The following is a 14,631-nucleotide window of genomic DNA, read 5'->3' as shown; positions in this document are numbered from 1 at the left end:
ACTGAGAATTCTACAAACGAAGGAACAGCATGCCTATCACTGTTTATGGCTGAACTAGTCATGAGTCATTTTGAAAAGCAAATCAGTCAAGAGTTTCAGTATTTTCCCGAGTCTTTACATTAAAACAATTATGAATGTAAAAAACTAGTAATAATGTGAAAAAAGTGTGAGGCGCTTTGTTCCATATTTCTCGTACATCGATCGACCGACGCTTTTTTGACATTAATACTAGTATTATTCATTTATTATTGTTTTGAGTTTATTTTGAAAAATTATTTTCAACTTTTTAGTTTGATGTGCTTTGAAAGCGTGTTTTGAGGTTTTTAAAATTATATTTATTTCTTCTTAGATCTTTTCATGTTTTTTGTGATGATTTATCTTAATTTTAGGTATCTTTTCTATAAAAATCAGTTTAAAGTACCATTTATAAATTTGACGTTTCGACCTACTTAGAATTTTATGAAAAAAATAATTTTACTCGAGTAAATAATTGGAACCTAAAGATTTCCAATATTATTTGTGAATTGACAAGGAAACATGTTTGAAAGTGCTTTCTTTGGTTTTTCCAATAAAAAATCTAATAATTGAGGAGCTCAACAACTTTGTGAGCACATAAGTGAAAATCATAGACCCCGATTTTCAACTTTTTAATTGATATTATTAAATAATATAAAACACTCAGGTCTTGTAATATTCTATAAATTAGTATAGGAAAAAATAGATACAAAAGAATACCTTTATTTCTTATTTATTTTTTATAATTATTGAAAGAAAAATACTAGAAAATATACAAGTATGCAAAATTTTTCATTTAAAAGAATAATTAGGTACCTGGGGACGGCTAGTGATTGAAATGATAATTATATAATTCAAATAATCTAAGTCAATAGAACATTTTCTATAACTTATCCAATAGAAAATTTTAAATACTTCACAGTCGCATGGTAATACCTTATACAACTCAGTTGAGTTGACCAGTTCAATAATATCTACCTTTCGATTCAAGCTTTTGGAGCATTATTATTCATCTAGTATAAACGAACGTGCTCTGCGCGCTCTTTCCATGATTAACAGTGACGTGTCTAATTGGAGAAGTTGCTGATTTCATTCCAGCGTAATAGGTGGGTAGACAGCTAGCGAGTAAATAGCTTTTTTGCGACTGTCTAAAATGTATAACTTTTTAGAACCATTTGGGCTGAATAACTACAATAGAGTTAGTGTGATTCTGTGTAATATGAAAGTTTTTTTTTTGTAAATACGAACAAGAGAAAGAATAAGAAACTAAATGTAGGCGTTTACCATTTTACTTTATTATTATAGAAAAACATGTTACAAGTAGAGAAAGAGCTACACAAATAAATTAACTCAAGATATTTATGTTAAAAATGATTAGATTTGTATAGATATCCAACCAATGCATCATATTGTTTTCTCTGATTACTTTTTGGTGACGAAAGAGCTTGGAAATAGGGGTTACCAAATTACATCACTTTGTGCTAAGAAATAGTTATATATTGCCAAATAATATTTGTAGGGCATTTAAATTGGCTATTTGAGGATATGATGAGAGCGATACTTCCTGTAGTCTTGGCATATTTTTTGGACCTATACATTTTTCGGCTGGGATGAACTAAATTAAACTCTGAGTCGCGAAGCATATCTTAATTTAGTGAACATACTCTCAACACGGTCAAGTTTCGGGAAGTGTTTAATCTGTTTAAATGGTTTGTGACATTCTTGAGACAATAAATTAGTAAAATATGGTAAAAACCTAATCTAGCCTCGATAAAAACGGAAAGTAAAATTTTGAAAGACGAAAAAAAATTTTTTTTTTGGTAAATTGCAGAACACCTAAAATTTTTTACCCCGAGCTGCCACTGGGTATATCAAGATATATGATACGGCATACAGACAATAATCAGATTTCTATTCGCTTAATAACATAAAACTTATTTTATACCTAAGGTTTCATTGCAAATTTAGTAGACAATATTAGAGACGAAAATTTTCGAAAAGGTTGCTGTGGTTCGGCAATATTATCGGGGTTAGGGTTGTTAGTAGTTCCTGCAGGGGCCGAAAGATTAAGTCGCATTCTCTCCTCTTTGTAGTCATCTTGAATGATCTGCAATGCTAAAAATTGAAAAGAATAATAGAATTTATTATTGGAATATTGTTTTAGTAAAATAAGACAAAATAATCTATTGATATAGTCATTAAAATTACATCTATCATCACTGTATAGGTAGAAAAGTTTTACGTATAAAGCAAATTGATGTTTTTGATAAATACAGTTTGATGAATTAATGAGCAAAAATGATCATTGTTGAGTACTTTTCGGAGTCCCTTAACGAGCTATTAATATGTATGTTTTAGTGTGAGATTTCCTTTATCCTTTAATAGGTTTGTTCCAACCTGCTAGTCCGGGCCGTACTTAGAACGGTTATCGGAAGCGTTTAAAGATATTTTATGCGCAATCTCCGGCTATGCACGGTTCTTGTATCTGTACTTGCTATCAACCAAGTATCGAAAAGACCGTCACTGAACCTGTTCTCAAACGATACCTAAGTCGGTTGGAACCCAAAACACAATCGTTCGTATAACGGCAACCGCCCGGTTGGAACACGTAATCTCTATTGCGCAGAATCGTCACCAAGGACGATTTTTTGATGGGCCGGACCGAACCTAATAATAGGCCTGTCGTTGACCGATCTTACCGTTTTATATATTTTTATCTTATTCCAGGCATATTTTAAATCTAGGTTACCAGCTTCTTCATATCTTTTTAATGCATTTGCAAATAACTGTACGAGAAAAGATTACTTAAAGTTAAAGAATTTTCAAATAAGAGTTACGTCAGTTTTAAGAAAACGTGGGCGCTGTTTAGAAAGAACGAGTATTATTCGAAAGTAAAGAATTAATAGAATTGATGTAATCCTTTATAGTACTGAAGCTGTGAAGTAGGTAAGAAACTAGAAGAGTTTTTGTTTGGTAAGTAGAATACATTTGATAAAGGAGTTGGTTCATGGCCCTGATATAGGAAGCGACGTTTGCCGTTTGACGTCCGTAGCAAATTCCACACCCTATTCATAAACTTTACGTTGGTACCGTTAACCTAACTATTTTATTATTCTTTTTGATGTTTGTATTACCTTTTGTTGCCGTGATATTAATATGTTTTTGTTTGCAATCCGCTATTTGTGGACGATATTATAAAAAATAACGAAGAGTTTTTTTATTGGAATAAACGCAAACGGATATGATTGGCTCTTTTCTATTGCCACGAAAGTTGCAAAAATGGCGAAGGGAAAAGATTCGTTTACGTTGAAATTTACCCACGGCAGACCGATCGGCAAACTGAGACGTCAAACGGCAACTATGAATGGTCTTATGTATTTCAATGTTTTTAATTTTGTAACAGCAACGGCAAACGGAAAGTCCGTCAAGTTTGTAAATCGGCCATGACGCATAATTCATTAGCTTCAAGATCAGATGAATTCGTCTGTTCTTTTGTTAATTTGTTCTTGTCCTGATTAAAATGTTCGAAATGTTAAGTATGTAATATATTTTATAAGAAATTCACCAAAGTTTTTATCAATTTTTATTTTGTAATAGTAATATTAAAAGTACAACTGTGAGCATTATTAATTTGAAGTGAAGAAGAAGTTACATTACTATTGGTACTTGAATTGGCAAAATTTAACGAGTGCAAAGAAGTAAAATCGTCTATATATTTTTAGTACTTCTTGGATTGTTGGTAGGATCGTGAACATTTACAATGTTGCTTGAAGTCGAACTAGTTGTTCCCGTTAAAAGTTTTACTGCGGAATCCGTTTTGTTTTTTATTGAGTCATCTACGTAACCCTCCGGAACTGTATTGAATTTCCTCACACCGTGCTTCTTTAGTTGAATTATATCACCACCAGAATCCACTAATAGGGACGGTGAAGAGCATCGAAATGTATGCCCAGTGTAGTTTTTTGGATTAGGTAAATTCAAATTTGTTGCGATAAGCGAGGGAATTTTTCAAAAGGTATTGAAACCTACAATTTGGCTTCCATTTCTATACTGCAAAAAGAAATGATCTGTTTTGATATTTGTGGGTCGTTGGTTACAGTAAATCGGCGTTGAATATGAGTTTTTGTATCAGGTACTTTGACAATTAAAACATTTTCGGTATTATTAATATCGTTACACTTCATTTTATATAATTCCTCCCTCCGTAGAGCTCCTGCGATTCCGAATATTAAAGCAACCTGAAAGATGTTACAAATAATATCTTGCATTGAAATTTTTTGCTGTCATACTTTATGCATGAGATAATGATCGTTCTGAGCTTGCAACAGAAACTTATTTATTTCTTCACAGACAAACGTATTAGATTTTTTGGGTCTAGACTTCCACATTTTTTATTTAGTTTCAAAGTAAGCTAGTAACACTCTTTCTGCGAAGCTGTTTATGGCTTTTTTAGTGCGCTAGTCCATAAAAGAATTATTTTCCTTTAAATACTGTTCGCTGAATTTTGTCAGGGAGAAGATTCATTGTCCCCACAATTGCCGATTCAACATCTTCTGGTGAGCAATTTAAACTTTTTTCACGATTACTCTCCAACACTAATAATAATACTACACTCCTTTTAATTAGAAACAAAACAGATTTTCTTGAACGAATATCAAGAAATAAAAATGTGACAGTTTATCGGAGGCACGAATTGATATGAGAAAAAAACGTTCACATCCCACTATTTTGATAAAACAATTTTGTAATTGAGTTAAAAAATGACACGTTACGGCACTTTTTTTAACACAAATGTAATTCGTATGTAAAGGCATTTTTTGACTCATGTGATTGTTACATAAATAACTATTTAAGTATAAAATAAAAAATAACGAAACATGCTGTAGCTTATTGCATTTATCTACAACATAATATAGTAAAAAGGATATCATTGTATGTAATGATTTTATTCCTTTCAGAACATTTAGATCATGATTGGGTGGTGTATTCTATCATAGAGTTACGAACTCATGGACCGTGGAGCCGGTCTTATCCGGTTATAATGGAACTCTAAAATTTGGCAAATGTAGCTTGTGATATTGCCTTTGATCTATATTTTTTATAAACATCGGCGAGTTGTTCATGTTATTTTATAAGAAATAGTATCTAGATCTTTTTATTTATTTGTTTTTTATTATTTTCTAGAATTCTAAAAATGTTCATTCTGATAAATATTAGAACTTGTTTAACAGCAAGAGTTAGTTTTAACTAAAAACTAATAGTGAACAGTACAAAATAGAAAAGTAACTAGTAAATTTAAATAAGTTAGACAAGTATCTATTTATTAAAATTGATAAATCTTAAATAATATTCCAGTTTGAAAATGCTTTAATTTCAATATTGTTTCCACAAAGCTTCAGAATGTTAACTAAATGATATTCATAGCTATAAGAGTATACATTGATTTGACTACCTCTTTCTAAATCCATGTTATTCATTTCTTGATTCTTAATCAGCTTCAGTCTCTCTCTAAATTTTACTGCCAATTTTTTTCTACAATAGTCTGCTTCGATTTCTTGTTTCGTTCTGGGTACACGTATTTTAATACAGCAGCAAAATAGGACAACTGGAAATAATATATTAATTATTGTATATTGTATATATTGGATATATATTGGATATTGTATATCCAAAATTATTTATAGAATTAGAATAAATAATAATCGTTTTGCTTTTCTTCTTTGTTGTGGCTTATGTCTTTAGTTGTACATTTTATCAAATTAATTCTTGTACATAAATTTAGCAGAAATGCAAAATAATTGAAATAACAGTTGAATATTAGTGAAAGATGCGGTTGTTATGATCCATTTCAATCTTATCATATGATGGATAAAATCAAATATTGCTATGATTGATTGTGGGGAAATTGATTATAATAAAACTTTTCTGTTAATATTACTAGTTTCTTCTCCACCTATTCTAGTCATGTAAACTGTACCAAAATATAAATTGAAAGACACACCTCACTAACTTCTTACAGCTTGTAAAACGTAAGATTCTTATATACGAGGTATAGAAAAGAAATGGAGTGATTCAATTTTTATAGCATCGATCTATTTCAACTATATATCTCGTACCCTTATGTAAGAGGGTTTTTCCGAGTGAATTTTGAACAATAGAATCAACATTAAGTTTCGTTTCTTATAAAAAATATGCCAAAGAAGCTCACAAAATCTTGAAATTTGTCTATGTTGATAATGTATTAATTTTGACGAGTATTTATATATGCAATTTAGAACTGAAAATAAGATACTTCAGTGCTAGAAACTGTCCGAACGTCCTTCAATCTCAAAAATTGGAGTAAATTGTTCATTCAAATCGGCAATTGACTATTCGTAAGTAAAAATGTACAAAAACTGGAGTAAATTGTACGTTCAAATTGGCAATTGACTATTCGTAAGTAAAAATGTACAAAAACTGGAGTAAATTGTTAGTTCAAATTGCAGATTGACTATTCGTAACCTTACTGAAGAATTTATATAGTACGGATCCTAGCAAAGCGGATGAAATCGTCGTGCAACTGTTGTAAAACCCTAGTGGAATCGGTCGGTGGCACATATGCTACAAACTCAACTCACGCCATGTTTCGGAACTTTTTTAATTTATGCTAGGTAGCGGTCATGGAAGCGCAATTTCTTAAATCGAGTATGTTCTGTGATCAAACGGTAAGTTGTAGTTTTCCTTAGAACAAAAATGATTGAATTCGTTTTTGAAAATGAAGTAACTGAAAATGAGCTGCAAGATTTATTCTTTATAATTTCATTTTGAATTATAATTTTTATATATTTTTTTATTAAAATTCCTTGAGTTCTTAGGTTGATTTTTATATGGATTTTATTTTATTTTTGTTAATATTTTATTTCATATTTCATCGAATTTATATAGCATTTTTTAATTATAAGTCTTCTGGTCAGAAGCGAAATGTCAAGAAAAAATAAATCTATATAAAAATCAACCCTTCAGAAATCAAGAGATTCTAATGAAAAAATATATTTACTTGAAAGGTGAAGAAAACAAATAGACATGAAATTTTTATATACACATAAAAGTGGATGATTGATGGATAGGTACATTCACCATTACCACCAGATTTACCACTTAATTGTTAAGCTTAATAAAAGAAACCAAAACAGCCTCTATGATGAAAATACCCCTGTCATAAATTGAAAATTGACAGAAAACAAGTTAACAGTAATGCTAAGCGCTACGTCTCCTGAATTCGTTCAATGTAACGGATGATTTACAAATTCCGAGAATTTTTAATGACGTAAAAAAAATCGTGCTTCAATTTACATGTAATTACATATCTGAATTTCATTGCCAAAATTTTTACTGAAAGCTGAGTACTTGATTTTAATCATGAGAGAAGAGCTCACAAGTTCTTAATGGGAAACCAGTGACTTGTGCTTCCAGTCTTTCAACGTGGGTTGCCAAGGGTGGGAAGATATTCATTCAAATATTGTATTGCAATAATATTGCTTTTTAATTTATTTTGAACTGATATTTGTTATTTTAATTTTTCTTTATTTTCATCTTTTTACTATTATATTGAAGATGAAATTTTCCAAGAGGATATATCTTCAACTTTTCATAAAAGTGTAGCAGCTGTAGCAATATTCAATCAGGTACTATTTTGAATGATTCAAAGAACCTACAGTTTTTTAATGATTATTATCTTATCATGTGTATTTTGTATACAGTTTTCATTCCTAGAGTGCTATTTTGATTTTTACTTAATTATACAACAATGAACAGTTTTATTTTAATTTAAACACTTACCAAATACAGTAAAAGCTGAAAAACAAAAAAATATGTAGTGCCAAATTCTAAATCTTGGTGTTTCGAGAGCAGCTGTTTCAATCCAGAGTTCGTTTGTTTCATCTGGATTGGCATAAAAAGTCGCCATTTTTGTTTACCTCAAACATTGAAAATCAACTCTCGCTACACCAAATCGCGATTATGAACTGAAACAAAGTTCAATTATCAAGGGGGTGCTGATTAAAAGAATACACAGAAAAGCGTGTGTGACACACCTCAATATCCAGACACACCTAGTTTTTTTCATTGTAACTAATTTATTAGTCATGCAATGTTAATGGGAAGTGTTTTAAATATTTTTCTTTATCTATATGAGATTGGGTCTTTCTTAAATACTTTAATTAAATTGTTTCAATTTTTAGATTATACTGTACCAAAGTAATTTGATTCGTTAAGGTACTAGCAGAAATATTTAAGTTCAGTTTATTAAACTTTTTATTTGAGTCTGAAATTTATATTTCAATTGAATCCTAAAAATGTATATTTCCTATTAAACACGAGCCATAGGTAATCAGATTGTATATTGTCACTGAAGATCAAAATTGAGTTGAGACGAGACAAATACATATTATTCATGCAAATCAATAACTTCTGTTAAAAAAATCAATAGATGTTTGGAATTAGTTGCCCACCTTGTAGTGAAACACAATTTATGGAAACAAAATTGAATTCAATGTTTGCGCAGTAAGCAACAAAAAATTAGTAATATCGCAATCCTACTTCAGGAGTGCCTTATCCCAAAAAAACTTGAAACAGGGTTGCGATATGTTGCTCCTTCATGTAGTTGAAAAATAATCAATTACATCTTAAGGTAACTCAACTTTTTTCAACAAACAATACTAATATCTAAATTCTAATCGACCACTATATCATTTTATTGACTTGCAATAAATCTGCAGTCCGGTTCTGTCTTAATTTACATATTGTTTCTTAATGACAGCGATGTGTAGTTTGGGTTATGAATTCTAATGTTTATCAATTTATTATTAATACAAATCGAAAGCTTCTATCAAAAATAATAACCTCGATAATTAAGAATAAACAGATACTCAGAAAAACTTATTTATTTTTAAAACATCCTAATTTAAAAAAAGACAGGAAAGAATGTTCAAATTTCCCGGCTGTTGTATATCGTCAAGCCGATAATTATCGAACTGTCACTAATCAGAACTCGCAACATTGCCAGTTGACTGTTAATTTATTCCATATAGAAGAATATTGTTATTTTTTCATTATTCTCCTCAGTTTATTGGAATCACTAGAACTATTATCAAAATAAAAATAAATCACAATGAAAAGTATAGAATAAAGGTAATGGCTTTGGCATAATAATTTTTTATATTTAATTTTAATTCTTGGACTGTCAAGTTTGAATGTCTCTAGACCACAATTTGAATTGCGGGATGTAGGTATGAAAGACAAAATGAATTTTAATATGACAACAGCGCATGAACTGACAGAAACTTGAAACGAACTGCTGTCTTCTGATAACCGCTCGTACTGCGGCAAGATCCTGTAACCTTTTTTTTATTGAGACTGTTAAATAATTAAAAAATCACTTATGATTTGCTCATGATAATAATGATTTTTCTGCGATATAAGTGTGTATTAGTAGTGTTTGTTTGTTGTGATTGCCTGTAAGTACAATATAAACCAGCAAACTGGCGAGCGACAGTGGTGATAGCAAGTCAAACATGGCTTCTTCAGCACGATTTATACAAAGTCCCACCGCATGGTGTCAGCGGAAAGTGAATTTAAGACCGCAACATCGGGGTGTACATTTGGTAACAGAAGAAATTTTAAGGCAGTTACCAGAATTAAATTCATTTGTCATTGGGTTGTGTCACATTCAAAGTAAGACCACCCTAAAAACTTGTCACTTCTTATCGTTAAATATTTCTATATTATTTTTTTCTAGTACTACATACTAGTGCAAGTTTAGCCTTGAATGAAAGTTGGGATCCAGATGTAAGGGATGATATGGAAATGATGCTAAATAAAATTGTTCCTGAGGGTTTACCATACAGACATTCTTGTGAAGGTCCTGATGATATGGTAATATTATTTTTAAATTGTGCATGCAACTAACAAGTCTGGAAATCACTCAAATTGAGTAATGCAATTTATTCCAGTCATGTATTTATATGGTTAGTTATTAATGTGCTTTGATGTCAAGAACTTAACCTACTAACTGCATGTATTTTTAATACTTCACTTAATAAATTATTTTAGTTTGTGAAATGCTTTGTATGCTATTTTATAAAAACGTTGGTTACTTTGATGATTTGTCATAAATTCTTATATTGAAATAATTTTTGCAGCCTGCTCATGTAAAAGCATGCTTTCTCGGCTCCAACCTAACGATACCAATAACAGAGGGTAAATTAAACCTTGGCACATGGCAGGGCATCTGGCTGTGCGAACATCGGGACCACGCGGGCTCTCGAAAATTGATGGTCACTTTAAATGGTTGCCTACGAGACAACGCCTGTACTCCTTTGTCCCCAGTGAGCCCGATGGCAAGCACCAGCAGTTAGGGAAAGCACTCGGGACATTCGCTGTCCAAGCACTGATTGTCCCGAGTTATAAAACTTAAAATATTAAATTCACATTTAGTGAACTCACACAGACTTGAAATAAATAAAATATTACGACAATATGTACATAGTTGTACATTGTAATATACTGTTTTCTTTTTATATAGATAAGTGGGGTTAACAATTATTTTTACGTGGAACAGTGTTTTGATTCTAACATGAATTATCAGTAGCCGCACCTACAATTATTAAACAGTGCTTTCAGTTGAAAAATTGTAGTTGTCATTAACCTGATATTTAAATCGTTTTTTGATTGTTTAATTGAAGTGGAAATAATATATATGCCTGCCTCAATCTATTTCTTGATTTATACAGACTTTTCATCTTTTATCATTTTTATATAATAAAACTGTTATCTGTATTGATTTAGTAATTACTAGGTATTAATTTGAGTGTTTACTATAATGTTCACTTTCAAAATGTGTAACAAAATTTTGTTAATTCACCTAACCTTGACATAGAATGAACTTGTTTTGTAATGATACTATGTCCTAACAATCTGTCAGGAATGGTGAATCAAGTATAGCTAAGTTCTAATTGGAAGCACGGTTTTCAATAATTTGAAAGCAAATTTTGTTAAATGCATATTCTGTATTTGATTTTAGTTTACTTAATTTTGTCATTGATTCTAAAATTTACATTGTGTTTAATGTACTTTTCAATGACTTATACAAAATATTTTTATTTCATAATTGTTTCTCTATTCACATGGTTTAATGTATATAGTAACTTAGTCTGTGACAGGGAGTATTCAATTTTAGTATTTAATTGATTTTTATTTATGAATTTTATTGATTTAGCTCAATATGTTCTTCAAAAATAATATAATTTATTTTTCCAAGTGGGGATAATTTTTTAAATTGTCATGTTTTCAACTAGAAGGAGTTTTATGACAATTCTTTAAATATAAAACTCTATATTACTAGGATGTGTTTGTCTGGAGCTCCTTGTCATGTATTTTCATGTTGTATGCATGTTATTCAATATATTGAATTTTAACTAATTTACCATTGGAGACCTTCATAGAGGATACACCATTTAATACTACAACAACAACACGCACAATTAGGATCGGAATTATAAAGTCTAGTTGACCGAAGGTTGAGATTCAACTGTTATTTGAAGCGGAATTTACGTATTATAAATGTTAACCAGGGATTGAATGGGTGGTTGATTGTCGGTTGGATCGACCATAACGAAAGTTCAGTTTGAAGTGTAATGATGATTCATCTGATACTCCGATTACTCTTTTTTATTTGTAATTCAGCTTTTAAAATTTATATAATATTGAAATTACACGTGGAGACTTCAAACAACAATATACTTCAACCTTTAACTGACACACTCTCCACTGCAAATGTCAGTTCACTTGGAATTAGTTGGTTAAAATTTTTCAGCAAAAACTACGGTTGGCTAACGGATTGTTATAAGGCTGTATTTACATATGGGCTGAATGGGCTATAGTTCAGGGTGACAGAATTCAGGAAGTAGCAAATTTTGGTTAGTGGTTAGGCAAATGCTACAATTTTTGTATGACATATATGATTGGATACATGCCTTTTTTTATTTATTAGTCTGATGTTTGTGTTTTTATGTACATTCGTGATATTCCATTTTAATATTTAAGTTATTGTGCAATTCCTCTTTTTTGACTTTCTTCTTATGCTTTCTGATTCGTCAATTGATTAATATTAATATTTTATGGTAAAAACTATATCACAAACTAATTTTCTGAACAAAATTAACGCACTACTTTAATTAATCTAAATATTCACAATATAAACACAAAATGAAATTAAGTTCCATTGAAAGAATAATTAAAACACAAAATATAACTAAGTTACATTGGTATAATAATGAAAACCTACAAATTAATCGAATATGACCTTAGCATAACTTCAATTTCCCTTTTTTTTTCATAAAAGTTTGTTTTTGCTGGAAATGCATAATGAGCTATTATACTTCCAAACTGACAAAAAATTAAAAAAAAAATCAATAAAAGACAATAAATGCATGTGGGTCAACCCCAAGTAATCCCTCTTCTACTTCTAATCACTGCATTATTGTGTCGCGACATGATTGATATGTTGCCGCCGAGACGAGAGATTCTCGCCTCTCGTCTTGTCGAGAGAAGGCGAGACGAGACGAGTGACCCATTTTCTCTCGTCTGACGAGACGAGAAAAGTACCCTCTCTCGTCGAGATATTCTCGTCTCTCTCGAGCAAAAAACGTTATTTTTTTGAGATTTTTGAAATCTTCCCAAATTCTTTGCAAAAATATATACAATGTTTATATTTGGATCAACGGTTTTAGAGTTATTCGACTGCAAACCTATTATTATTATGCCGTTGGATAAAATTATTTGTAGTCAAATAACTCGTTACAGGCATACATTTTTGAAATTATCACAATAAAAATGTTTGTGTATTTACTAATCGCGTTGTAAAATTGTTTTCAATTCTTGAGATACGGGTGATTTGTTAAAAACCTCTAAAATTAATTCCTTTCAACTTGAAAGGTTTTAATTTTAGAACAACGTTCTTGAAAAAAAAATCTTTGTATTCTATTAATTTTTGTAAACTATCGTTACCTTTTTTATATCACTTATAAGTCTCCGAGATATCATGGTCAACTTCATGTTTTTAAATACGGACCAAGATTTTTTCATATTAATTTTTGAGTACATAATATTACCTATTACCTCAAATACAATGATGTACGTTTCGACACAAATTATACATTATCTGGAAATTTTTTAAAATATTCTCAGTAGGCTTATGGCTTTTATAAATATTATCTCAATTTTTGCTTGAGATAGAATGAAATTGAGGTAGAAAACAGAAAAAATATAATACTTGAAGCAACCATAGGCGTAGGTACTAAAAATATTTCTAAAAATTTCCTGATTATCTATAATTTGTGTTGAAACGTACATCATTGTAGTTGCACACTCAAATGACCACACTGTATAAATGCGAAATAAGAATACAGTGAAAAATGCAATCTTTTCAAAAATAATAAAACGCCAAATTTAATAATTAATTTTTATCTAAACAGCCAGAAAAAATATTGCAACAGTTAACATAAAGTTTACCAATGAACTAAAGAATATATTACAGATAGGTACCTAGATGCAAAAAAGGTTGATGTAATGATGTATAAAAAGTAACTTAGGCTGGAAAAAAACATTTATTACCTTATTACCCATATTATTAATTAATACTTATACATATATTAGGAACACTAAAAACTTGGAAATTTAAAATAATCATTTTTTAACAAATATATTTTTCTCAAGGTTACACGAATATCAAGAGTTTAAACATAACAATATTCTCGCTGACTCTGCTATAAGACGGCTTCTATGTTTTCTTATGACGACTCCAGCTTTTGAAAACAGTCTTTCAGCAGGAACACTGGTAGCAGGTATGGCTAATATATCACTAGCCATTCTAGCAAGATCTGGAAATATTTCCTCATGATCACCCCACCATTTCAAAATATTGGTATCTCGGCCAGCTCTATCTCCGTCTATATATTTTTGAAATTCGGCTCTTGTTACCTCTCTATTGTTGATGTTAATGCTCAGTTTTTTATATAAGCCAGCCATAAATTCGTCACTATTTGAAGATGAATACTTCTCTGTTTATGTTTCCGTCGCAGTGGCGCTAGTAGCAGTTGGTTTTACGTAAAATGAATAGAAGATTTCGTCAAAGATTTCTTCAAAGATCCTTCTTTAATTTGTCTTCCCCACGGGGTCAAATTAAATGTCTCTATTTTGTGCCTTTGATCTAATACTAACGCCGGACAATAAACCCATTTCGTTTTATCATAATGCTTCAGCATTTTGTCTCTCCCTGCTTGAAATGCTTCTATTAAGGTGTTTTCCACATCTGTGGCTTCTATATCATTAAGAGAAATTAAAAAAGATTGCAATTTATCTAGCAATATGTTAAAACTAACTATAACTAAGGGTAATTGTAAGTGATTTAAAATATTTGAAAATTTGCAATACTATGCTAATTAATTTCCATTGCTCTTCTGTTAAAAGTAAGTGTCTAAAATCTTCGTTACTTTGAACTAAACTGTTTAGGGCCTTTATTAAACGAATCGCTACATTTAACATATCGCAAGTAGAATTCTATCTTGTGGACACATCTAT

The 14,631-nt window shown here is 30.5% G+C and overlaps 2 protein-coding genes across 4 annotated transcripts in view; one reads left to right on the top strand and one right to left on the bottom strand.

Annotated features, from left to right (window-relative positions):
• Positions 1 to 736: 736 nt before the first annotated feature.
• LOC130901659 (uncharacterized) lies at positions 737 to 7,960 on the bottom strand. The gene is made up of 3 exons (XM_057813183.1): positions 7,834 to 7,960; positions 5,468 to 5,620; positions 737 to 2,130 (listed from the first exon to the last, which is right to left on the bottom strand). Exons 1-3 carry the CDS (start codon positions 7,958 to 7,960, stop codon positions 1,961 to 1,963), a joined length of 450 nt encoding a protein of 149 aa, XP_057669166.1. The 3' UTR covers positions 737 to 1,960.
• Positions 7,961 to 9,309: 1,349 nt separating this feature from the next.
• The window catches only part of LOC130901657 (UPF0047 protein YjbQ), a 42,162-nt gene continuing 36,840 nt past the window's right edge, over positions 9,310 to 14,631 (top strand). The window contains exons 1-3 of one of the 3 annotated variants that reach the window (XM_057813180.1): positions 9,310 to 9,726; positions 9,791 to 9,927; positions 10,194 to 14,379. In XM_057813180.1, coding sequence (XP_057669163.1) covers positions 9,567 to 9,726; positions 9,791 to 9,927; positions 10,194 to 10,409 — 513 coding nt within the window. In that variant the 5' untranslated portion in view covers positions 9,310 to 9,566 and the 3' untranslated portion in view covers positions 10,410 to 14,379. Of the gene's footprint in view, positions 9,727 to 9,790; positions 9,928 to 10,193; positions 14,380 to 14,631 lie in introns of those variants that run through there. The other 2 variants (XM_057813181.1, XM_057813182.1) reach the window with 2 other exon arrangements.

The sequence above is a fragment of the Diorhabda carinulata genome, chromosome X (assembly GCF_026250575.1).
Source record: "Diorhabda carinulata isolate Delta chromosome X, icDioCari1.1, whole genome shotgun sequence".
NCBI lineage: Eukaryota > Metazoa > Arthropoda > Insecta > Coleoptera > Chrysomelidae > Diorhabda > Diorhabda carinulata.
This window is presented reverse-complemented; position numbering and strand designations above follow the sequence as displayed.

Bases quoted from the DNA above. Each gene is read 5' to 3' on its own strand.
- LOC130901659 (XM_057813183.1), bottom strand. From the start codon at position 7,960: ATGGCGACTTTTTATGCCAATCCAGATGAAACAAACGAACTCTGGATT. The intron at 5,621-7,833 runs GTAAGTGTTTAA...TATTATTTCCAG, and splicing joins TTCAGCTTTTACTGTATTTG to TTGTCCTATTTTGCTGCTGT. The intron at 2,131-5,467 runs GTAGTCAAATCA...TTCAATTTTTAG, and splicing joins TAACATGGATTTAGAAAGAG to CATTGCAGATCATTCAAGAT.